Below are 26,773 nucleotides of genomic sequence, written 5' to 3'. Positions count from 1 at the left end.
TCACCCATCTCTCTTCCTTGCTTTATGGGTCTCCTTTACATCATTCACATCATTACCACACAGAAGTCCTATCAGCCAGGAGGCCAAAGAGTGAGGAGTTTTCAGATGCCTGGAACCCGTGACCCTGTGTGGGCCAGCGTGTGGCTGAGGGCTGGATCTGACAGTGTAGTCTGGTGAGAAATGGCAAGGATTCTGGAACCATGAAAAGCTGAATTCAGATCCTGGCTTTTCAGCCTTCCAGCTTGCTCTTCAGGCTTCCCAGGTGGCACTAGTGGTAAAGGACCCGTCTGCCAATGCAGGAGACATAAGAGACATGGATCAGAAAGATCCCTTGGAGGAGGGCTTGGCAACCCATTCCAGGATTCTTGCCTGGAGAATCCCATGGACAGCGGAGCCTGGTGGGCAAGGTCCATAGGGTCACAGAGAGCTGGACACGACTGAAGTGATTTAGACTTCCTGGTGGCTCAGACAGTTAGCGTCTACAGCTTGGCCTTCTTGCTTGATTCTGTCCCATTGGTTCCCTGGATCTCAGAGGTCAATGGAAGTGTGTTACATTTCCAGATGTTCTGAGGGTTAAATGAGAACTCAGTAAATTCCTTAACCCAGGGGATGGGTTTGACAGGGTGAAGAAATCAGTAGAAAAAATGGAGGCATCACAGAAGGTTTGGTCCTAGCCTTGTGAAATGCATACTCTTTCTGAACCTTGATTTTCTCACCTGTAAAAGGAACAGTAGAAATTCCTTTCCTGGCCCCCCCACACATGGTAGATGAATGAGTTAATAGAGATAATGTTTATAGTGTTGAGGAGGTAATGTAAGGGTGTGTTATTACTGTTCTTGGATGCTCCAAAATGTCATTCATCTCTGTAGACCCCAGAACTAACACCCAAAAAGATGTCCTTTTCATTACAGGAGACTGGAATGCAAAAGTAGGAAGTCAAGAAACACCTGGAGTAACAGGCAAATTTGGCCTTGGAATATGGAATGAAGCAGGGCAAAGACTGATAGAGTTTTGCCAAGAAAATGCACTGGTCATAACAAACACCCTTTTCCAACAACACAAGAGAAGACTCTATACATGGACATCACCAGATGGTCAACACCAAATCAGATTGATTATATTCTTTGCAGCCAAAGATGGAGAAGCTCTATACAGTCAGCAAAAACAAGACCAGGAGCTGACTGTGGCTCAGATCATGAACTCCTTATTGCCAAATTCAGACTTAAACTGAAGAAAGTAGGAAAACCACTAGACCATTCAGGTCTGACCTAAATCAAATCCCTTATGATTATACAGTGGAAGTGAGAAATAGATTTAAGGGCCTAGATCTGATAGATAGAGTGCCTGATGAACTATGGAATGAGGTTCATGACATCATACAGGAGACAGGGATCAAGACCATCCCCATGGAAAAGAAATGCAAAAAGCAAAATGGCTGTCTGGGGAGGCCTTACAAATAGCTGTGAAAAGAAGAGAAATGAAAAGCATAAGAGAAAAGGAAAGATATAAACATCTGAATGCAGAGTTCCAAAGAATAGCAAGAAGAGCTAAGAAAGCCTTCTTCAGCGATCAATGCAAAGAAATAGAGGAAAACAACAGAATGGGAAAGACTAGGGATCTCTTCAAGAAAATCAGAGATACCAAAGGAACATTTCATGCAAAGATGGGCTCGATAAAGGGACAGAAATGGTATGGACCTAACAGAAGCTGAAGATATTAAGAAGAGATGGCAAGAATACACAGAAGAACTGTACAAAAAGATCTTCATGACCCAGATAATCACGATGGTGTGATCACTCACACTTGCCTAGAGCCATACATCCTGGAATGTGAAGTCAAGTGGGCCTTAGAAAGCATCACTACGAACAAAGCTAGTGGAGGTGATGGAATTCCAGTTGAGCTATTCCAAATCCTGACAGATGATGCTGTGAAAGTGCTACACTCAATATGCCAGCAAATTTGAAAAACTCAGCAGTGGCCACAGGACTGGAAAAGGTCAGTTTTCATTCCAATCCCAAAGAAAGGCAATGCCAAAGAATGCTCAAACTACCACACAATTGCACTCATCTCACACGCTAGTAAAGTAATGGGTCAAAATTCTCCAAGCCAGGCTACAGCAATATGTGAACTGTGAACTTCCTGATGTTCAAGCTGGTTTTAGAAAAGGCAGAGGAACCAGAGATCAAATTGCCAACATCTGATGGATCATGGAAAAAGCAAGAGAGTTCCAGAAAATCATCTATTTCTGCTTTATTGACTATTCCAAAGCCTTTGACTGTGTGGATCACAATAAACTGTGAAAAATTCTGAAAGAGATGGGAATACCAGACCACCTGACCTGCCTCTTGAGAAACCTATATGCAGGTCAGGAAGCAACAGTTAGAACTGGACATGGAACAACAGACTGGTTCCAAATAGGAAAAGGAGTAAGTCAAGGCTGTATATTGTCACCCTGTTTATTTAACTTCTATTCAGAGTACATCATGAGAAAACGCTGGGCTGGAAGAAACACAAGCTGGAATCAAGATTTCTGGGAGAAATATCAATAACCTCAGATATGCAGATGACACCACCCTTATGGCAGAAAGTGAAGAGGAACTCGAAAGCCTCTTGATGAAAGTGAAACTGGAGAGTGAAAAAGTTGGCTTAAAGCTCAACATTCAGAAAACGAAGATCATGGCATCCGGTCCCACCACTTCATGGGCAATAGATGGGGAAACAGTGTCAGACTTCATTTTTCTGGGCTCCAAAATCACTGCAGATGGTGACTGCAGCCATGAAATTAAAAGATGCTTACTCCTTGGAAGGAAAGTTATGACCAGCCTAAAGAGCATATTCAAAGTAGAGACATTACTTTGCCAACAAAGGTTCGTCTAGTCAAGGCTATGGTTTTTCCTGTGGTCATGTATGGATGTGAGAGTTGGACTGTGAAGAAGGCTGAGCACTGAAGAATTGATGCTTTTGAACTGTGGTGTTGGAGAAGACTGTTGAGGGTCCCTTGGACTGCAAGGAGATCCAACCAGTCCATTCTGAAGGAGATCAGCCCTGGGATTTCTTGGGAAGGAATGATGCTAAAGCTGAAACTCCAGTACTTTGTCCACCTCATGAAGAGAGTTGACTCATTGGAAAAGACTCTGATGCTGGGAGGGATTGGGGGCCGGAGGAGAAGGGGACAACAGAGGATGAGATGGCTGGATGGCCTCACTGACTCGATGGACGTGAGTCTGAGTGAACTCCGGGAGTTGGTGATGGACAGGGAGGCCTGGCATGCTGCGATTCATGGTGTCGCAAAGAGTTGGATATGACTGAGCAACTGATCTGATCTGATCTACAGGAAGGTGTGGGCTGGAGAGTTCACCAAGGAAAGCGGGGATTCCTTTCTTAACTAAAATGTTCTACTTGTATATACAAATTACCCTTTTAAGGACATTTTCACTGTCTTTAAAAAAGTTACCTTCCAAGGATTCTTTGTTCATTCGTATTTAAGTCTTTTATTTCTGCTATTAATTAGGGCCACAGTGGTTACCATATCAGATTAATTACAATGGACTGGTTCAAAATTGGGAAAGGAGTATGTCAATGTTGTATATTGTCACCCTGAATATTTAACTTATATGCAGAGTACATCGTGCAAAATGCCAGGCTGGATAACTCACAAGCTGGAATCAAGATTGCTGGGAGAGATATCAACAACCTCAGGTATGCAGATGATAACCACTTTAATGGCAGAAAGTGAAGAGGCTCTAAAATGCCTCTTGATGAAGATGAAAGAGGAGAGAGAAAAATCTGGCTTAAAACTCAACATTAAAAAAACAAAGATCATAGCATCTCGTCCTGTCACTTCATGGCAAATAGATGGGAGAAAAAGTGGAAACAGTGTCATATTTCATATTCTTGGTTTCCAGAATTAATGTGGACAGTGACTGCAGTCACGAGATTAAAAGACTTTTGCTCCGTGAAGAAAAACTATGACAAACCTAGACAGCATATTAAAAAGCAGAGACATCACTTTGCTGAGAAAGTTCTGTGTAGTCAAAGCTATGGTTTTTCCAGTAGTCATGTATGGATGTCAGAGTTGGACCATAAAGAAGGCTGAACACCGAAGAATTGATGCTTTTGAGTTGTGGTGCTGAAGAAGACTCTTGAGAATCCCATGGACTGCAAGATCAAACCAGTCATTTCTAAAGGAAATCAACCCTGAATATTCTTTGGAAGGACTGGTGCTGAAGCTGAACCTCCAGTACTTCGGCCACGTGATGCAAGGAGCTGACTCATTGGAAAAGACCCTGATGCTGGGAAAGATTGAGGGCAGGAGGAGAAGGGGACGACAGAGGATGAGGCAGTTGGATGGCATCACCAATTCAATAGACATGAGTTTGAGCAAACTCGGGGAGACAGTGAAGGACAGGGAAGCCTGGCATGCTGCAGTCCATGGGGTCACAAAGAGTTGGACAGGACTTAGCGACTGAACAAATTAATTAACTTTTTTTGCCACACGAAGAGGCTTTTGGGATCTTAGCTTCCCCATCTAAGGGATTGAACCCAGGCCTCGATAGTGAAAGCACTGAGTCCTAACCACTGGACCGCCATGTAATTCCCCATATCAGGTCATTTTACCCTTTTTTTTAGATCATGTTATTCTTTTGTTGAGCATTTTGTTTGTTTATTTGTTTTTTTCTTTTTTGTTTTATCAAAACTCCCTTTATTTTTTTTTAATTATCAAAGATTGTAATTTTACAGTATTGAGAAATATAGAACAAAATACAATTATTGGAGGATAATTGCTCTACAATATTGTATTGACCTCTCCCACTCATCAACACAAATCAGTGACAGGTATACATACATATGTTCCCTCCCTCCTGAACCCCCCCGCCCCATCTCCCACGCCTCTAGCTTGTCAGAGAACACTGGGTTGAGCTCCCTGTTTCATACAGTAAATTCTCACTTGCTATCTATTTTACATATGGTAATGTATATGTTTCCATGCTATTCTCTCCAATTATCCCTTATTTTTTTACTTAATAACTTTTAAATTAAAATACATTTATTATATAACATTACATAAACTTTATATGTACAACATACACCTTATTGATATAATAGCCTTCTATATAGCATGAAGTCAGTGGCACCCATACTTTCCCCTAGGATCTACAATTCCCCCATTATTTGCTTTCAAGTTTTCCAAAAAAAATTGACTCCCCTTTCTACCACCTTCCATTTCCCAGTTTTTTTTAAGTTGTTTATTGAAGTGTAGTTGATTTACAGTATTGTGTTAATTTCTGCAATATAGCAAAGTGAGTTATTTATACACATATATATACATTCTTTTAAAAATTCTTTTCCATTCTGGTTTATTACAGGATGTTGAATATAGTTCCCTGTGCTCTACAGTAGGACCTTGTCAGGTCTTGTGCTATCATGATCTAGTAGATTTCGAAAGTTTTGGAAGAAGAGCACTTTTCAGAGATTCTCTTAAAACAGTATTTTGCCCTTTCCTCAAAGCCTCCTTTCATTTGTGTATGATATGCTCCTCGCCCCCCACCCCCCATCTTTGCTGTCAATCATTCTCTTTTATGTTCACAGTGGTGTCCAACACACCTAGCGGGGAGGAGGTGATGTGAGCGACACCCTCTCATTTTGGGGGAAATCTGACTGGGGAAGAGTGAGGGTTCGAAGTTATTTTGTTCCTTGCGTCTTGCAGGCCACTTTCATGACTGCTTTCCTAGAGCTGATTCTCCTGCGTTTCCCATCACCCTACCTTCTCTGGTGCTGCTGTGCACACTGCCATGTTGATGGGGATGCAAGAGGCCAGGGGTACAGGTGATGATGTAGGGTGGAAGGAATAGGTCAGCTGGTCTTAGCTGCAAGAGGAAAAGGGCTGATTCAGCATCATTGAGAGCTGCTTTAGGAACTTCTATAATGAGCAGATTTTTAGGAGGGGAGGGAGCAGCTTTTTATAAACAGAGGTACAGGGACAGGGCTTCCCTGGTGGCTCAGTGGTAAAGGATCTGCCGGCCAATGCAGGAGCCATAGCAGATGCAGGTTCAATCCCTGGGTCAGGAAGATCCCCTGGAGCAGGAAATGGCGACATACTCCAGTATTCTTGCCTGGGAAATCCCATGGACAGAGGAGCCTGGTGGGCTACAGTCTACAGGGTCACAGAGAGTCGGACACAACTGAGCATGCACGTGGCATGTGGCAACCAGGGAGTGCTGAGAGCATGGTTGTTTTTTGTTGCTGTTACTAGTAGGTTACTAAACCTAAATGTCTCCACCGCTTACGTTCATTTTCTTATCTCTCCCCCATGATCTAGGTTCATGGTGATGCTTCTTTCTGTGGTCAAGGGATTGTTCCTGAAACATTTACGCTCTCTAATCTCCCGCATTTCAGAATTGGTGGGAGTGTCCATTTGATTGTCAATAACCAGCTGGGTTACACCACTCCTGCAGAAAGAGGAAGGTCTTCCTTATACTGTAGTGACATCGGTATGTAACCCAGGGAAGAGCTGATGTTGAGTCAAATAAGGCATTCCTAGAGAAACTTCTATTATAGTTCACTCAGAAGAGGGAACCTCACTGCTGGTCCCATTTTAATTTTGGGATTAGATATGGTGAGTGGTCACCAACAGTGTTGTTAATATTCCTTTCAAAGTCCGAGTGTGATCTTTCAATCCCAGGAAATAAGACAAGAATAGAACTTAGAGGGTCCCATCTCAAATTTCTGATGTATCCAGTTGAATGATCTGGTATAATCCAGAGATCAACACAGTTAGTACAACTGGAGTAATTGTCTTTAGATATTCAGAGTACCCAAGACCACAGTCAAAAAGGATGTGTTCAACCGGTAAATCTGGCCAGAGGGTCTGGTTGGAAATCAGATATGAAGAAGCAAAGGCGTCCTATTTTAACCTGTGGAAATTGACAATATTAAAAGAAACACAGGGCTTCTTATTATTCATTCCCTATTTCATAGAGTTGGGAGAACTGTCAGATGGTGAGAACTGTACTGTTTTTACATCCAGAGCCCGGCCTGGTTGCCATTTGGGACTATCTATGTGAATTTTTTGTGATTAGTTAGAGATTTTGAAAATTCATTCTCAACCAACTCTTTGAAGAAATCCTTTTTTTTCCCCTTAGGCTACATCTTTTAAAGACCCTTTTATGTCAGGAGGAAAGATAATAGTCATAATGATAATAACACACACACATCCGTTATTAGGTACCAGGCTGTTAAGCACTTTGTATGCATTAACTCACTGATGCTTTAGGACCTCACTGGGAGATAGGAGCATTATTCCAGTGTCCCAGATTAGGAGACTGGAATTCATGACTTTACCAGGATCACACAGACACAAATACTGGGTCTGAAACTCTTTCTTGTCAGCTGGCCTCCAAAGTGAAGGTTCTTTTTTTTTTTTTTTTTTGGTGGTGGCTGGGGAGGTGTTGCACTGTATGACTTGTAGGATCTCAGTTCCCTGACCAGGGATTGAACCTGGCCTTGGCAGTGAAAGCCCAGAATCCTAACCACTAGGCTTCCAAGGAAATCCCAAAGTGCAGGTTCTTAACACCCAAGCCAAACTACCCCTACAATGTGGGCTGTCTCCCCAGGCGGGCAACAGGATTTGCGGGTAGGTTCATGGGGTGACTGGCTGGCTTCATTTCTGTCTTCTCTGCCTCAGGGAAGCTGGTGGGCTGCGCCATCATCCATGTCAATGGAGACAGCCCAGAGGAAGTGGTGCGGGCCACACAACTGGCGTTCGAATACCAGCGCCAGTTCCGGAAAGATGTGATTGTTGACTTGTTGTGCTACAGGCAGTGGGGCCACAATGAGCTGGACGAGCCCTTCTTCACCAACCCGGGCATGTACCAGATCATCAGGTACGAGGCTGAGCCATCATGTGCCCTCTCCCCTGCAGTGCTCACATTAATATTTGTATTAGACTCACTTCAGGAAGGTGACCAGCTTTCCCAGTGTGCCTGGGACGTGACAGTCTCAGTGCTCAAACTGGGAGAGCCCTGGGCACACTGGGATGATCACCCTGCGGGTCACAGGAAAGCTCCCCATGTTTTTCCAACTCTACATGTCTCCTCAGTGAAGAGACAAAGGGAAGCTTAACAGCCTCACTTAGCAGGTGGGAGGAATGAACAGCCAGGTCTTGCTGCCGCTGCTGCTAAGTCGCTTCAGTCGTGTCCGACTCTGTGCGACCCCATAGACAGCAGCCCACCAGGCTCCCCCATCCCTGGGATTCTCCAGGCAAGAACACTGGAGTGGGTTGCCATTTCCTTCTCCAATGCAGGAAAGTGAAAAGTGAAAGTGAAGTCGCTCAGTCGTGTCCCACTGTTAGCGACCCCATGGACTGCAGACCCCCTCCATCCATGGACTGCAAGCCTACCAGGCTCCTCCGTCCATGGGATTTTCTAGTCGTGTCAACTGCAGCCTACCAGGCTCCTCCATCCATGGGATTTTCTAGGCAAGAGTACTGGAGTGGGGTGCCATTGCCTTCTCCGAGCCAGGTCTTGAGTTTTACCTTTTTAGATGCTAGAAAGTAAAACAGATCCCTCTTTCCTACTTGATTTCCTCATAGACATAAATTAAAGCAGAGGAATAAACTTGGTGACATTTTATGGGCCTTTCTGGTCATAGGTAGCAGACTGCCCTTGGAGGAACAAATCTGAGTTCTCCATTGAGCTTTTTTTTTTTAAATCACCCAGTTTTCTTTTTTCCTTTTCTTTTGGCTGCACTGGTCTTTCTTGCAACCCACAGGCTTTTCTTGTTGCAACACAAGGGGTCTCTAGTTTCCCCGTGGCATGTTGAATCTTGGTTCCTAGACCAGGGATCGAACCCATGTCCCCTGCATTGGAAGGCGGATTCTCAACCACTGAACCACTGAGGAAGTCCGTCCATTTAGCTTTGAACTTAGCACCCGAATGATGTGACTCAGGACCCCAATTTTAAGAATATATCCTGTCTACCTTTCACTTTTTTTAAGGATTACAGTGGTCAATGTGACCAGACTTTGTCATGTAAAATATTATGGGAATGCAGAGCAGCAGCATGGTTATTTCTATTTTTGTAAAATCCAGATGCAGAATAGTTACAGGCTTATTCAAGCAACCTGAAACAGGTGTTGGCAAATTTGGTTCAAACTTTTTTAAGTAAAAGAATGCAGAATAAGTAGATAATGTAGGTCAGCCTCATAAATAACTGTCCAGAATTAACAATTGGTAAAAAACAAACAAGCAAAAAAAACTCCTCTACTCATTATTTCTACCTGACTGCAGACAGAAGCCTATAAAGATAAACTTGTTTTCTCTAGCTTGCCTGGAACAAGTGGTTACACACCATTACCTTTAAAAAACAAAGTTATTGGTGTGAAAGTCACATGACATAAAATAGATCTTTTTTTTTGGCTGCTTGGCATGGCATATGGGACCTTAGTTCCCTTACACCCCCTGCAATGGAAGCATGGAGTCTTAGCTGCTGGACTGACACAGAATTCCTTAAATGGACCATTTTTTTTTAACTTTTTATTTTATATTGGCATATAGCCAGTTAACAATGTTGTTAGTTTCATGTGCACAGCAAAAGGACTCAGCCATACATATATATGTATCCATTCTTCCCCAAACTCCTGTCCTATCCAGGCTGCCACATAACATTGAGCAGAATTCCATATGCTATATACTAGGTTAAAATGGACCATTTTAAAGTGAACGATTCAGTGTGAATTGTATTAATACAAGCACCTCCTCTGTCTAGTCCCAAAACATTTCCTGCATATATTTTTATAACAACGACACTTCAGAATACCTTTGATAATAACTGTGTCTGTCTCTTTTTGATTTTTACAAACATGATTGATTTTTGTTTCCCTCCTCCTTGGACAGAGCCCGGAAGAGCATCCCTGATACGTATGCAGAGTACCTTATGGCCAACGGACTCACAACCCAGGAGGAGGTGTCGGAAATCAAAGCCTCCTATTATGTGAAGTTAAATGGCCATTTGACTCATGCGGCCCACTACAGGCCCCCTGCCACGAGCCTGCAGGCCCACTGGCAAGGCTTGGTTCAGCCGGAAGCTTGTATTACCTCCTGGAACACAGGTGTGCCCCTTGACCTCCTGCAGTTTATTGGTAAGAAGTCTGTGGAGGTGCCTGAGGAGTTCCAGATACACAGTCACCTTCTGAAGATGCATGTGCAGGTGGGGAGCCCAGACACCCCCAGGCATTCTTTGTTCATCTCTCACAGCCAAGGAATTGGCGTTGGTCTGGTCTTGTTGGTTGGCTAATGTACTTGACAGATGTTTAATGTGAGTCATTAGTTTCTACAAACTGATCCTAGCTGAGTTTTGGTACAGACTGTCAATTAACTCAGATTTTGTCTACCTCTAACTTCTATTTTTCCTTCACTTAGTCATTCATTCATTCATTCATAATGTCTAGGGACTTCCCTGGTGGTCCAACGTGCCATGGTCCAATTTGCCTTCCAATGCAGGGGGTGGGGGTTCCCTCTCTGGTCAGAGAGCTAAGGTCCCACAGATCTCACTGCCAAAAAACCAGAATATAAACAACAGAAGCAATATTATAACAAATTCAATAAAGACCTAAAAAATTGTCCACATAAAAAAAATTTTTATTTTATTTTATTATTATTATTTTTTAAACCCAAACATGTCTTATACATTATATATACAGTTACTACATGCCCGTTATTAAAAACTCAGCCACACAGAAATGCCCATTTTGGTTTTTCTGAGCTGTGAGCAGAAGACACTTTCATTTTGGGTAGGTAGGGGGATGGCTTAAATAAAATGAATAAAAATCAATACACATAGTCCCCAAAAGTAACATTTGGATCCTTAAACATATTGAGGTTTTACCTATTGTCTTGTGTTAAGTATAAATTGACATACACTGCTCTGGTTTGCCTGCAACTTGGTGGTTTCCTGGAACATGGAACTTCCAGCTATAAAACTGGGAAAGCAAGGAGATACAGGCCTTCATCTTTCTTGAACTTGGATGAAGGCATGATGAACTCTGGATTATTTTTAAAACACTAGCTTGGTTTGTAAGTTTCTATTATAGGTGTAGAGACCATGAAAAATATCTGTGTACTCACCGTCCAACAGAAAGAATAGAAGATTACTTACACCATACACCCCCACTCTCCCCACTCAGCCAACTCCCTGATACCTCCTCTCATCCATCCGCCAGGTTAACCACTCACCTGAGTGCCTGTTTGTTTTGCCTGCTTTCAAACGTCATATACTTGCTGTCATTACTCTCATGTTATCTTCTGCTCCTCCTGTTGTATTTAATACTATGTTTTGGAGCCTTAACCATTGTTGCATTACATTTTTTGAACTCAGTGTGAAAAAGGATGTGAGCTCTTAAAAGTTTCTTTTCCCCTCCCCTTAAATTTTAGTCTCGAGTGGAGAAAGTGATGGATGGAACAAAGTTAGACTGGGCCACGGCAGAAGCTCTTGCGTTGGGCTCATTGCTTGCTGAAGGTACGACTTCTCTGTATAGCTGCACAGCGGATAGGGGATGCGTTATATGACATCTCTCATTCGTGATGCCTGCAGTTTTGAGTTACAGCTACCTTGTATCGTTTTTATTGACTAGAGAGGTTCTCGGACATGGTGACTCTTCTTACCTGAAAACACTGTTTAATCTTAGTATAAGTCATGTTAATAACCTTCATCAGCAAATAGACTATGGAAACACAGGATTCAGGCATGACTGTATTGGAAAGATATTTTCCCTAGTAATTGTAGGCCAAATGATGACTCTTCATTCTTAAACAATTCACTTTGACTACAGAGCTTTGAATATAGGACAGGTACATTTTAAGAAGGATAATCTATTATCTTAAGAGTGATTCTCAGAATGAGCTGGTGTATAAGAATTCAGGGTCATCAAGCCTTATTATCACTTAGGTTATTCATGGGAATCCGGATTTTTCTTTTCCCCTTCTTGCTTGCTTAAGGTTTTAATGTCCGTCTGAGTGGCCAAGATGTGGGCCGTGGAACTTTTAGCCAGAGGCACGCAATGGTTGTTTGCCAGAAGACAGATGACACTTATATCCCCCTGAACCATATGGACCCTAATCAAAAGGGGTTTCTAGAGGTAGGACATTTCATTATCTAGTGTAACACCCAGGTCAATGATCGTAGCTACAGACTTCTTAGCGATAGATGTTGGTAACATCTGAACTTTGGGTTCAGTACTTTTTGAAATAAGGGGATGCTAAATGGATAGACAGTGCAGGTTGATCCACTTGGAATGGAAGTAACAGACTAGCAAGTAGACTAGAGCTGTTTCACTCCAGCTACTTATCTGTATTCAGGTAAATGTCCAATGGATGTTCATTTTGTCAATCCAAAATTGACATTATAACCTGCTTGTTGCTGAATTCATTAAAATAAATCAAAGATGTGGATAATAGGCCAACATTTCTTGACAACTTAAAAAAAAAAACCTGACTTCCATAAGCTTATTTTATTCCCAAGGACTTAGCAGGCTTGATGAATTTATCTATTACCATGTATTTCCAGTCACTGAGTTAGATTCATTAGATTCAAGAGCAGAGCCTGGGTCTTTTCATTTTTGTTTCTCTAACAACTAGCATGGTGCCTGGCTGCTGCTAAGTCGCTTCAGTCGTGTCTGACTCTGTGCAACCCCATAGACGGCAGCCCACCAGGCTCCCCCATCCCTGGGATTCTCTAGGCAAGAACACTGGAGTGGGTTGCCATTTTCTTCTCCAGTGCATGAAAGTGAAAAGTCAAAGTGAAGTCACTCAGTTGTGTCTGACTCTTAGCGACCCCATGGACGGCAGCCCACCAGGCTCCTCCGTCCATGGGATTTTCCAGGCAAGAGGACTGGAGTGGGGTGCCATCGCCTTCTCCAGTGGTGCCTGGCACATGAAGTTTATTGAATTATCCTTTAAGGTACAATTAGTGGCGTATCATCTTTTTTCCCTACTCTAGCAATTTGTCTGAGAGCATGGGGTTTACTGATATTCAATATTTTAAAAAAATACACTTGTCCAAAGCAAGATTCCAGGGAATTACTTAAAGGACACGCAACTCGTATTTTGTTTAAATTAGTCTAAAATCCCCATCTTGATCAGTTATCTAGATTGGTGATCTAGATACCGAAATGTCTAGTATTTCCCCTACCCAATCAATGTCTTTTATTGATTTGTGATTTGATATATGATATCAGTTAACTTTGAATATTGCGCTAGGTCAGCAACAGCCCACTGTCGGAAGAGGCCGTCCTGGGATTTGAGTATGGGATGAGCATTGAGAGCCCTAACCTGCTGCCCCTCTGGGAGGCTCAGTTTGGCGATTTCTTCAATGGCGCCCAGATCATCTTTGACACGTTCATCTCTGGAGGTTGGTGTCTGGTGGACGCATCACACCAGCTGCATGGGTACAAGCGTATGGAATGGGGACATAGCTGTGGCCACAGCGTCCCTTGCCCCACTACCTGAGGGCCCATCCTGTCATCCACTGGGGCATAGCAGCTGTCATACAGTTCAATATGCTGTTGGGAAGAGCACGTAAGCCTCTGAGAGCAGAAAGGCTGTGTCTCCCGGGGAGCGTGCTTGGCTCTAGGGAATGGTGCCTATACTTGCCCCACTCCTAAGAGGTCTGATTTTCAGGTCTGCTCTTGGTGTGTGTTGAGTAACTACAGCATGAATAACAAGCAGGCAGTGGTGACACAGTGAGGACTTGTGATTAGAATGAATGTGTGTGTCAGTTGCTCATTCATGTCCGACTCTTGTGACCCCGTGGACACCCCACTAGGCTCCTCTGTCCATGGGATTCTCCAGGCAAGAAAACTGGAGTGGCTTGCCATTCCCTTCTCCAGGGGATCTTCCCAACCCAGGGATTGAATCTGGGTCTCCTGCATTGCAGGTGGACTCTACTATCTGAGCCACCAGGGAAGCGTGATTAGAATGAATGACAGTCTTGAAAAGCTGCTCCCCACAGCCCAGGGTCACACAAGTATCTCAGAGTTGGAAGTTGTGCATCTTACTAGGTTTAATCATCACTTACAAAAGCAGTGCCCGCTCATTGTAGAGATTCCAAGTATATTAAGTGCAAGTCTGAGTCTCCCCCGAGACCCTCCCCCCATTTTCTGGGGGAACCACTTATGGATTTTGTGTGCACACCTCAGGCCCTTCTCATGGTTGCTTCTCTGTAACTTTGTGGTCCTGACGAAGAAAAGAGGCTTGAGGAGACTGGACTTTGCCATGTCCAGAGACTCTTCTAAACAGCCTGCTTCTCTTGTTTTGGATCTCGGATTCTAGGGCTCAGTAGTTGTGGCACATGGGCTTAGTTGCCCTGAGGCATGTGGAATCTTCCTGGACCAGGGATTGAACCCTTGTCCTCTGCATTGGAAGGGGGATTGTTAACCACTGGACTGTAGAGAAAGTCACTACGTTTTTTTTTTTACCTGGCAATCTGCATTGAGCAAGTCTGTCTATATCATTTTTCCAATGGCATTTGCTCACTTCTTGTCTCTGTGTCACATTTTGGTACTTGCCATATTTTAAGCTTTTGCATTATTAGTATATTTGGGATGGTGATTTGTGATCAGTGATCTTTGATGTCACTGTTGTGAAAAGACTGATTGCTGAAGGCTCAGATGATGGTTAGCAGTTTTTAGCAAGAAGTTTCTTTTGATTAAGGTATGTGCGTGGTTTTTTCAGTCACGGTGCTCTTGCACATTTGCTAGACTGTGGTTTAGTGTAAATATGAATTTTACACACAGTGGGAAACCAAACAACTCATGCGACTCAATTTACTTCAGAGTCCTGGGCTGGAACCTGCAATATCTTGGAGGTTTGTCTGTATTTTCCTCCTAAGGAGAAAGCACGTGCATTGAAAATGCTTTTGAGGGGGTCCAGCAGCAGGAAATGGCAACCCACTCCAGTGTTCTTGCCTGGAGAATCCCAGGGACGGGGGAGCCTGGTGGCCTGCCGTCTACGGGGTCGCACAGAGTCGGACACGACTGAAGCGACTCAGCAGCAGCAGCAAACTAACAGGTGTCTTCCTGCCCAGTCACCTAGGGTGGTCTGGCACCTGCATTGCAGGTTCTCACGCCCACCGCTGCTTTACAGGCGAGGCCAAGTGGCTCCTCCAGAGCGGCATTGTGGTCCTCCTTCCCCACGGGTACGACGGGGCTGGACCGGAGCACTCATCTTGTCGAATAGAGCGTTTCTTGCAGGTATGTCCACTGCCTTCTAGATTCCAAGGAATGTTTTCCCTGCTTCCTAGGTGCTCTGAAATAGAACTGCCTCCTGCAGACACTCCTGAATGTGAACCTTGGACTGTAATAAGACATCGTAGTATTTGAATGAAACAGATCTAATGCAATGTCAGTCAATATTTCTTGGAATACAATGCTTCAAGCATGTTAGTATCATGATTTCATGGCAGTGAAAGTTCTTCTTATGCAGCAAATATCAGTAGCTTCTGAGTCAAGCTGATCATTGGAATCATCTAAGGAGCCTTTTATAAACAGAGATACAGGGACCAAGGGCTTCCCAGGTGGCTCAGTGGTAAAGAATCTTCCTGCCAATGCAGGAGCCACAAGAGATGAAGGTTCTGTCCCTAAGCTGGGAAGACCCTCTGGTAGAGGAAATGGCAACCCACTCCAGTATTCTTGCCTGGAAAATCCCATGGACAGAGCTGCCTGGTGGGCTGCAGTCCATGGGATTGCAAAGAGTCAGATGTGACTGAGTGACTGAGCACACACACAGGCATTAGGACCAAGCTGAGATCTAAGAAGTGATAGTATTTTTATAAAATGATTCATGACTGTTAAAAATTTGAAGTAACAACCCAGAAATTACCATTATCTTTTGGTAAGAATCATTACCAATGCCACTTAATGCATATTACTTCCTAATATTTTATTATAAAAAATTTCAAGCATAAAGAAAAGGTGGAAAAATTTTACAGAGAATATTCATGTGCCCACTTGCTACATTCTGCCATTAATGTTTTATTTTAATGTTTTATCATGTATCTATTCATCCGTCATTCCTCTATCTGTAAATCCATGTAATTTTTGCATGTATTTGAAAGTAAATGAAGATGTCAGTACACATCGCCCTAAGTATGTGCATATCAGTAATTATTTTAGCATGCATGCAGATAAAATATATATAAAGGTGATAGGTAGATAAAACAGTAGATAGATAAATGCATATAACTGTTTGGTTGGTAAAGACAGATAAATAATTTCATAAAAATTAGATTACAGAAATAAATTGCAAGTAAATTAAAAGAATTGAGTGTGAAATACAAAACTGTAATTTTTCAAAGAAGTTTAGGAAATGAGTACGCAAAAGATACAATTTGGGAGTCATCAGTTTTGTTTTTGTTTTTGGGCATGCAGCCCGGCTTGTAGGATCTTAGTTACCTGACCAGGGATCAAACCCAGGCCCTAGCAGTGAAAGCACCCAGTACTAACTGATAAACTGCCAGGGAATTCCTCTCCACTGCTTCTTGACTGGGGTTAGAAGACATGCCTCCACTTTCTGTCCCAGCAGAGTCTTCTGAGAGTTCCTTCCTCATTCTCAGCATTTCAACCTTGTTAGCTGTTTTTATTCTTGTCTATAAAACAAACTATCCTTGCATTTATTTCATCAGGAGAGTGAGATTCAGACAGTGCATCCTTCCAACATATTCACTCCACAGGCATCAAAGTCTGTATTTTTCAAAAAGTCCCTTCCAGATGCTTCTTTTTAAAATTTTAATTATTTTTGGCCATGCCACACAGCTTGTGGGATATTAGTACCCCAAGCAGGGATTGAACCTGTGCCCTAAACAGTGAAAGCACTGAGTCCTGACCACTGGATCATCAGGGATTTCCCCCTCTTAAGATGCTTCTTGCAGCCCACAGTGTTTGGAAAGAACCACGTTAGAACACACAGACTCGGCAGATGGGAGCCATCAGCCCTCTCCTGGTGAATTCTTCATGGGTCATACATTTACCTTCTGGTCTTCTTCTGTGAGGAAGAGACACATCTCCTCTCCATCTTGTGGAGATGCCTGGTTTCCCTTAGCATAGCCTGTGCCCTTGGGATGGAGTGAGCTGACTTGACTGTCGGCTCCTTCCTCTCACTTCCCTCCCAGATGTGTGACAGCACAGAGGAGGGTGTGGATGGGGACACTGTGAACATGTGCGTGGCTCACCCCACCACGCCCGCCCAGTACTTCCACCTGCTCCGGAGACAGATGATTCGGAACTTCAGGAAGCCCCTCATCCTTGTTTCTCCGAAGACACTGCTCAGACTCCCCGTAAGTAGAAAAAGCTGAAAGCTGGTTTGTCAGTCTTTCTCCTCTGGCCATATTTTCCCCTGCATTTCCCTCTCTTGTATATCTGGTTACAGTTCTAAATAATAGAAGTGTCTCTTTAGTTTTAGTTGGCCATGCTGCTGTGTCTCTCTATTTTTAACCTTTCAAGAATAACTAGAAATCCAGGTCGCTTGCAGTTTCATTGTTGTGAAGGACAGGCATAGCAGATGTTATCACCCTGGAATCCCAGCCTGCGCAGAAATAATCTTTTAGAAAACATTTCAAAGTCCAAATGGTGTCAGCACTGCTATGTTTATAGTCACAAGTTGGGAATTTAAAGTACTTTGATGAAAACAAGTGGTTTTATTCATTGACTTTGTGTGTGTGTGTGTGTTTGTGTGTGTAGCAGAGTTTTATTAAAGTGAAAAGGGACAGAGAAAGGTTCTGACATAGACATCAGAAGGGGGATGGAGAGTGCCCCCTTACTGACTTTTATTTAGACTTTTTTGGTGAAATGATTTATCACAGGTAGACTCCCTTTCGAACATTGCAACAATATAAATTATCTACTTCCTGGCTTCACAAGGGTACATTTTCTCTTGATTTACCCTAAGTGTTAAGCGCACAAATGGTTTTTAAATCACACAAATATGCTAGTTTTCAAGGGGCAGAATTCCTGTGGTCATGTATGGATGTGAGAGTTGGACTGTGAAGAAGGCTGAGCGCTGAAGAATTGATGCTTTTGAACTGTGGTGTTGGAGAAGACTCTTGAGAGTCCCTTGGACTGCAAGAGATCCAACCAGTCCATTCTGAAGGAGATCTGCCCTGGGATTTCTTTGGAAGGACTGATGCTGAAGCTGAAACTCCAGTACTTTGGCCACCTCATGCGAAGAGTTGACTCATTGGAAAAGACTCTGATGCTGGGAGGGATTGGGGGCAGGAGGAGAAGGGGACGACAGAGGATGAGATAGCTGGATGGCATCACTGACTCGATGGACGTGAGTCTGAGTGAACTCTGGGAATTGGTGATGGACAGGGAGGCCTGGCGTGCTGCAATTCGTGGGGTCGCGAAGAGTCGGACACGACCGAGCGACTGAACTGAACTGAAGCATGTATTTATCCCATCTGCTATCATTTTTTTCAGTTTTGTATGAGAGTCTGAATTAGAATCAAATGTTCATGTTTATTGGGATGCCATTGGTGAGGTGGACTGTGTCGTTCAGGACTTGGCTGTATGAGACTGTTGTGTGCTTCTCACCAAGGTCAGAGAGTGTGTGTTTGGAAGTGATGGGTGTTGAGAGAAGCTGCCAGGGATTTGGCTTCACAGTTGTCTTTTTCGGTGGTTTCCAGCATTTGGAGGGGAGTGAGGTGACCCTTGGTCTCACTGTTGGTTGTGGGCACTGGAGCTCTCCCAGAGTGAGCACCCGCTTGTGTGTGGAGCTCCAGACACCTCACCTGTCCCAGCCCAGCCTCAGGGGTCAATAATGAGGGAATGCTTCTCAGCTTCTTTCACCAATGGCAGCAGTTCATTTGTTTGGTCTACTTGTTCTCTCTGAGAACAACCCTGTGTGTTTTGAGGTGGCTTAAGGAACATCACGGAACATTTGAGACAAGTGAATGCAATCCCTTTCTTTCTTCCATTTTTTGCTTGTTTGGTTTTTGGCCATTACATGTGGCATGCAGCATCTTAGTTCTCTGACTAGGGATTGAAACTGAGCCCCCTGCTTTGGGATCACATGGTCTTAACCACTGGACCGCCAGGGAAGTCCCTTTATGCTGTCTTTCTGATGGGGCTCTCTTGACACTGATATTTGAAATATCAATGTGAAAGGGGCCACGTCAAAATGTAAAGTTACTATAGTTTATTTCTAAGAATTATATACATCTGTGATTCTTGAACCCAACTTTCATTGTATCCCTAAGGTTGTCATCTGCTCCCTCTCTCATACCTAAAAGGAGACTAATGATATTAAATATATTTTATATATATATATATTATTAGGTATTGAGTGAACTGTTAAAAGTTTTACTGAGAATTTCTTTTGCTGTTTGAAATTGAGAATAAGAATTCATTTTCTGGCCCTAATGCTCCACCCCTCTCCCCAGGTCTAATATACAGTTTATTAAACAAATAAGTGAAGCCTTCCTTGGGGAATTTAAAAAATACCAACAGCTAGTCTATAGATTTTAAAATGAAAAACTATGCTTATTAAGTCATCAAATATCTTCATTAGACACGTAAGTCCTTTTGTTAGTGGAAAGTCAGCAGTACCAGTACTGAAATCTGATTTCTTCCTGAAAATTGGTACAGTGATCTAGCAGAATATAATATACACAGCCAACCCTCTCCATGCATGGCCTACTCAGAGGTGACTTGCCATGTGGCAGACATGACTCAGAGGTACACCTGTCAAGTGGTACCAAAACCCCACACCAGTTTGGTACATGACTCTGAACTCCAGTTCCTTTTCATTCCTGCTATAGGAAGTGGGGACTGACAAAGGACTCTGGTTCAGAAAGGAGAAAGATTGCCTCCTGTTATGTAGCCAGAGTGTCCCCTTTAGGGTTTCCCAGGTAATGCTAGTGGTAAAGAACCCACTTGCCAAGGACGGAGACTTAAGAGACTTGGGTTCAATCCCTGGGTCAGGAAGATCCCCTGGAGGATGGCATGGCAACCCACTCCACTGTTCTTGCCTGGAGAATCCCATAGACAGAAGAGCCTAGTGGGCTACAGTCCGTTAGGGTCACAGAGTTGGACACAACTGAGGTACTTAGCAATAGCTAATATAAATTTTTTAGATTATATCACAATATTCCAGCATTTAGATGGCTGTCCTCAATGACCTCAACTAAATGTCATATACTCAGCTGGGACTAGACTATAAGGAAACTAACTTAGATGACAGCAGAAAAGATCAAATCCTTCACCTTGGGCTTCATCAGTTTTCTACTTTAAGTTCTTTATAAGTATTTATTTTGGGATCTTGGTTCCCTGACCAGGGATTGAAACCCAGGCCCTTGGCACTGAAAGTGCTGAGTCCTAACCACAGGACCGCCAGGCAATTCCCAACAAGTATATATTTAAATTGAGCTCAATAATAAAATTTCTTTTCACAATATCCATATATTGTTCTGATTGATGTTTATGTTTATAAATTATCATCAAAATCCTAAAGACAGAAATAATTGCACTACCTTAGCTATGCTGGCTTACAATACAAATTCTATATAGTGTTTCTGATTCCCACAGATTAAGGCAGATTTTTAATTGATAATCCAGTTGAGTCATCAAACAGAAATTCTAATTGTTAAAATTTTATCATGGCACCGGACAAAAAGGTAATAGTCTGTAACTTCAGAGAAACAATTTTACCTTGAAGTATGCAGAACAGATACTTTTGAGAAAGATACTATGTTTATCAGTACATATGTTTACTTATAGCCCCAGGAGAGAATTTTGACACTAGTTCTTGGAAAGATCCCTTGTAAGTAAAAGCATCTTCAACTCCTGTCCATTGGTTGATAGATTTGTGTCTTTTTCTCCCCCTCCTTAGGCAGCTGTATCAACTCTTCAGGAAATGGCACCAGGAACAACATTCAAACCGGTCATTGGAGATTCATCTGTGGATCCAAAAAAGTAATCTGAAGTGGAGCTCTATTTTCATACTCTGCAGTGGATTTGTGACGAGTGGGAAAACTAGTTCGTGTTAAGTGAACCAAATGACCCTAATCTCTATTCTGAAACATAAGTCCTTTAAGTCTATGGTGTAGGAGTTAGATTATACACACAAGAGTGAATTTTGGAGTATATGTTACTAAAGGTTTCCCACTGCATAGCATGACTGAACCCCACTACAGCACCCCCACTGCTTCAGAGGCAAAGCATTTTAATCTCTGTGGTCCCTCCTTTCTTCTGCTACAATTCTTACCTTAAAAAAAAAAATTATTTAAAAATTTATTTTGGCTTCTCAGGTCTTAGTTGCAGCACACGGGATCTTTAGTTTCAGCAGACGAACTCTTAGTTGCCACATGTGAGACCTAGTTCCCTGGCCAGGGGTGGAACCTGGTCCCCTGCATTGGGAGCATGGAGTCTCAGCACTGGACCACCAGGGCAATCCCTACAATTCTTATTTTAAGATACTTCTCCCCCACCCAATTGTCCCTTTTCTGCCCAACAGGGTTAAGAGTCTGGTGTTCTGCTGTGGCAAACATTTCTATGCCCTGATGAAGCAAAGAGAATCCTTGGAGGCCAGGAAGCATGACTTTGCCATCATCCGAATAGAAGAACTCTGTCCTTTCCCACTGGATTCGCTGCAGCAAGAGATGAGCAAATACAAACACGTTAGAGGTAAAGAGTCCTTCTTGTTCAGCTCTTTGTTTTTAAGATACCTGAAATGTATTTGGAATATCTCAAATGAAAAACTGGTACAGGGGAAGTGAGAGTTACTAGAAAGTTACCTCTCATGGAATCTGGAGATGTGAAAATAGGTCAGCTAAAGCCAATGTCTCCATGTCTTTTCTGGTGTCCCTTTCAGTCTCCCTCCCTCTCATATGACATCTAATTTCTTGAGTTTGGAGGAATGTGTACTGTCAATGCTATACTATCATTTATGATAAATCCAGTATGATTGTAAAAGAAAGGCCTTTTCAGCCAGTGGGGCTGGAATAATTGGATATCTATATGCACCCACACAGAAATTAACTCAAAGTAGATCACAGACCTAAATGTAAAGCTATAAAATTTCTAGAATAAAATGGATGAAAATTTTTATGACCTTGGGTTAGGCAAAAAGTTCTTAGACATAATACCAAAAGCACGTTCCAGAAAAGAAAAACTGGATTTTACCAAAATGAAAAACTTCTGCACTGTGAAAGGCACTGCAAAGAATATAAAAAAGACAAGCTGAAAGCTAGGAGAAAATATTTTTAAGTATACGTATCTGACAAAGGAGTCTCCAGAATGTTTCAAGAGCTCTGAAAACTCAACAGTGAGAAAACGTATAATCCAGTTTTTCAAAAGGTGCAAAAGAATTGAACTGGCATTTTACCAAAGAACCACATGGCAAATAACCATATGAAAGGATCCTCAACATAATCAGTGATAGAGAAATGCAAATTAAGCTAAAGTGAGATATGACTACATACCAATTCAAATAACTAAAAGGGAAACAAAACAATATGAAGGACTGATAATGATGCAGGACAACTGGTACCCTCAATCACTGCTGGGGGGGATACAGACTGGTCCATCCAGTCACTCTGGAAAACAGTTTGTCAGTTTCTCATGCAGTTACACACAGAGTTACTGTACCACCCAGCAGTCCCACTCCTAGGTATTTACCCAAGAGAAAGGAAAAATCCGTGTGTGAATGTCAATAGAAAGCTCTATTCATAATTTCCCCAAACTGGAAATGATTCGAACATCCTTCAACTGGTGAAGGATGTGCATCCCTACAATATCTTAATCCTCAGCAATGAAAGAGAGTGAACTATTGCGGTTGGCAAAATCACCGATGGATTTTGCTAATTCATGGAAGCCAGACCCAAAAGGCTGGCTGTGTGATTCCATTTATCTGCTTGATCTGGAAAAGGCAGAACTTTGTGGATAGAGAAAAGATCAGTGATTGCTGGAGGCTAGGGGTGGGAGGAAGAGTTGAGTATAAAGGACAGAATGAGGGGATATTTGGGATTGAGAGGATTGTTCTATATCATTGTGGTGATGTGGTGATGGTGATGGATATATGACTATGCATTTCTCAAAAAAAAAAAGATAACACTGTGCCATATTAGAAAGGTATGTATTGAGGATATATGTGTGTGTGTGTATGTATGTGCATATATATATGTATATGTATGTATATATACATATATAGATAGCATGTATGGTATGTGTATGTATGTGCACACACATACATATTGTGTGTTTTTGTGTGTGTAGTATGTTGTATATACATTTACTCGCTGTACTGAGATGAAATTTCTTCTATTATAGATGTTATCTGGAGTCAAGAGGAGCCTCAGAACATGGGTCCTTGGTTTTTTGTTTCTCCAAGGTTTGAGAAGCAGCTGGCCTGCAAGGTAACAGCTCTTCCTTGCAGTGTTTTGTGTGTGTCCCATTTCCTCTGGAGTGCCAACAAATAGGTTTATCCCCTATTATCAGTCCAAAGTTCTATAAAGATAAACTAAAATATAAAATCTAGTTTTAGGCTCCTCTTTCAGACTAAACTTCTGAGTGTTCAGCAAGTTGTGTATGTGTACCTACTAGTATTATGTTAAAAAAACAAAACAAAAACATTGATTATACTCAAAAAGGTAGAAGACCTACCTGTTGGCTACCTTTCTCATTAGCCTACTCAGCATTCTTGTCCCAAAGATTAGTAACCAAGCCCCAGGGGAGAAGAGCCATGAGCTGGCTTGTTTTACAATAACACTTATTCCAGGCCCACCTGCAAGGCTGGTAAACATCAAAGGCCAAGTTCTTAGTTATGTTTTAGGAAGATAAACCCAAGAGAAGAACAATCATGCTTGCTTCTGTTTGTCTTTCTATTCTGCTTTGTTTAGAACTCAAGTTACTTGATATCAGCTTCAGTTCAGTTCAGTCGCTCAGTCATGTCCCACTCTTTGCAACCCCATGAACTGTAGCACGTCAGGCCTCCCTGTCCATCACCAACTCCTGGAATTTACCGAAACTCAAGTCCATTGAGTCAGTGATGCCATCTAACCATCTCATCCTCTGCCGTCCCCTTCTCCTCCTGCCCTCAATCTTTCCCAGCATCAGGATCTTTTCAAATGAGTCAGCTCTTGGCATCAGGTGGCCAAAGCACTGGAGTTTCAGCTTCAACATCAGATACCAGCTTACGAGGCTCCAATCATTTTCACCTGTGAATAGTTCTAAATTAGAAAACCCTACAGCTAAAACCAAGTAACAGTTACCTAAGAACAGGACAAATTCCTGAATGTGTTTCATCTTATCATGCCTGGAATTTAGTTTTCAGTTGTGACATAGATCTCCCTGTAATCTAGTTTATGTCACTCATTACTTTCTAAAAGGGTGATTTATGGTTAAACAACTTAAGAGAAATACAGTCGTGTCCCTGGGCAAGCTAAGCAGAGGTCTGATCAAGTTCAAATGTCATTTTATTTCTTTTCTGTTTCCACAATAGCTCCGTCTTGTGAGCCGACCCGCGTTGCCTGTACCGGCTGTGGGAATCGGCACCATTCACCTACAGCAGCATGAAGAAATCCTCACTAAGACCTTCAACCCATGACGTCCTTTGAAGAAACACTACTTCCTTATAAGAAAACTGCCATAAAAAGAAAGGCTTGTCTCCTCCACTCGCTAGGTACCATGAAAAGATTGTATTCCTAGAAGACATTGAGACTGATGAGGGTGGAGGAGAGGTAAATCTAGAATACATGGAACAGCCAAAGGAATTGTTCTTTGAGACATGAATCCCACAAGTCACTTTCCTGCTTAAATGTGCCATATGTTAGTTATATTGTTTTAGATCAGAGTGAGTTGTAGAACTGGGTCCTGAACCAGATGTCTTTAGACTTTCCTCTTTCTAATTAACTGTATGTACCCAGGAAAAGTTCTTGAGCATGAATTTATTGCTTCAAGAATCCCATGGACAGAGGAGCCTGGGGGGTTACAGTCCATAGGGTCACAAAGAGTCTGACATGGCTGAAGTGATTTGCAGTTTTCTTTTTTGGGGTTGATCAGGTCACTATTGAAACACAACACACATGCCAGGGGAAGTCCAAGGACAGCTCTGGAACAGGGGAAGACCCCAACAGTTCCCTATACACGTACACCCAGGCATATAGTGTGAGCCAGGGTCCCACTGCTGTATTTCCTCCAGATTTTCTTAATGTGTGTCACTTTCATGAATCTTCCCTTCTTTATTCAAAGTCCTTGAGTACCTATATTTTAATTTTATGTCATCTCTGGTGCTGCTTTCCAGCTACTGTGAAAAATGTTTTATCAAACACTATAGCAAAACTGTATTATTCCTGATTTGTATTCTTCAGGAACACTATTTTACCCATTATCCTTAAGTATTGGTCCTATTAAATATAAACCTCTGGGTGTAGGATCCTTAGCACATTATTATTGAATTGTAGCTACAGTGAAATTGATTGGTGGTCTACTTTGCCATAGTATCTTTTTTGTCCCCCTTAATCTTGCCGCAATACCTTAATATTTTTAATTAACTCTGGGCGGTGTCTGATATGGGGATTTCAGCCACTGGTTGATCAGCCTCACCTCTAAAAGTCCCTGCTGTCATATGATGTATATTTGTGGCACTTAAGGATCACTTTGATAGCAGGAACTTCCCAGTGTTAGGTGCTTCAGGGACTTCTAGAGATCACCAATCTATTGCCTTATTCGGAAATTGTGCTTAGTACTGGAGAGTATAACTAAACATCAGCAAACTTCCTAGCTTTATATGGCTTGGTGCTGCAGAAACCACCATATACCATTCTTGTGCCATAATACTGTTTTCTCAGAAATGGGAGAGTACCTGAGGCCCTGGAATACCCTCTCCACTTTTACTGGCAACTGTCAGTGTCTTTTAGAATCAATGTGTAGGTTGTTCAAGCCACAGCAGTAGATTAGTGATTCACATCATAAATCATGTAACTTAGTACCATGAATGTCAACCAATAAAACCACAAGGATCTATTTAATAAGAATGGTTATCAATGTTGTATATTAAACTAGAAAAAAAATAAAAGCACAGGGTCATCTTTTTTTCAGATCTTTTGATTTCTTGAGTTAAAATATTTCAAAAGTCTAAGCACAAAATTAGATGGAAGACTAGTTTTTTTAATTTAGATCTTTCCAAATGTCTTAACTTTACACCTCCTAAGTCTGTTTCTTGTTAATCTCCAAGTTGAGCCATGAGATATATCTTCTATATCTTAACCTTCTTACTCTCAATTATCACTGCAACATGCATCATTATTTTGAATTACCTTGCAGGAAGGGACTGTTAGTTCTCCGTAGCAAGATGCCAAACCAGTTAATTTTGGAAGACATTTTATTAAAGTATATTGCTTTAGCATTGCTCCCCTGCATCTTCTCTGACTCATATGAAGAACCAGCTATAATGGAACAAAAATAAGAAATGATCCTGAAAGAGTAGAATGGTGTTTCCTCAATAAATAGTTTATTGAACACCTGTTGCAATATGGCGTTTTTCTTGACATTAGAAACACTTGCAAGTTAAAGATAAACCGTGTTGTTCATTGTCCTCGTTAAGAAGTAGGAGGAACTAAAATTTGGGTTAGCAGATTGCTAAGATTATCTGCTTTCCTTTACACTATGCAGTCCACGAAGGGACAAAAGAGACTAGACAAGGCAGACAAGGATCTGGGGCGGGGGTGTGGGGGTGGGGGCGCTATCCAGTGGTTAAAACTCCGCATTCCAAGGCAGGGGGCGAAGTTC

General features: G+C 42.2%; 1 protein-coding gene across 3 annotated transcripts in view; it reads left to right on the top strand.

Annotated features, from left to right (window-relative positions):
• The window catches only part of DHTKD1 (dehydrogenase E1 and transketolase domain containing 1), a 46,530-nt gene extending 20,022 nt beyond the window's left edge, over positions 1 to 26,508 (top strand). For all 3 annotated transcript variants that reach the window (XM_070380885.1, XM_014479241.2, XM_070380886.1), the window contains 12 exons: positions 6,320 to 6,491; positions 7,685 to 7,883; positions 9,894 to 10,206; positions 11,430 to 11,514; positions 11,994 to 12,133; positions 13,254 to 13,404; positions 15,138 to 15,244; positions 17,161 to 17,325; positions 20,877 to 20,959; positions 21,501 to 21,670; positions 23,315 to 23,400; positions 24,486 to 26,508. In XM_070380885.1, the coding sequence (XP_070236986.1) occupies positions 6,320 to 6,491; positions 7,685 to 7,883; positions 9,894 to 10,206; positions 11,430 to 11,514; positions 11,994 to 12,133; positions 13,254 to 13,404; positions 15,138 to 15,244; positions 17,161 to 17,325; positions 20,877 to 20,959; positions 21,501 to 21,670; positions 23,315 to 23,400; positions 24,486 to 24,590 (1,776 nt within the window). In that variant the 3' untranslated portion in view covers positions 24,591 to 26,508. The remainder of the gene's footprint in view (positions 1 to 6,319; positions 6,492 to 7,684; positions 7,884 to 9,893; positions 10,207 to 11,429; positions 11,515 to 11,993; positions 12,134 to 13,253; positions 13,405 to 15,137; positions 15,245 to 17,160; positions 17,326 to 20,876; positions 20,960 to 21,500; positions 21,671 to 23,314; positions 23,401 to 24,485) is intronic.
• Positions 26,509 to 26,773: the final 265 nt, after the last annotated feature.

This window comes from Bos mutus, chromosome 13 (genome assembly GCF_027580195.1).
Source record: "Bos mutus isolate GX-2022 chromosome 13, NWIPB_WYAK_1.1, whole genome shotgun sequence".
Lineage (NCBI taxonomy): Eukaryota > Metazoa > Chordata > Mammalia > Artiodactyla > Bovidae > Bos > Bos mutus.
This window is presented reverse-complemented; position numbering and strand designations above follow the sequence as displayed.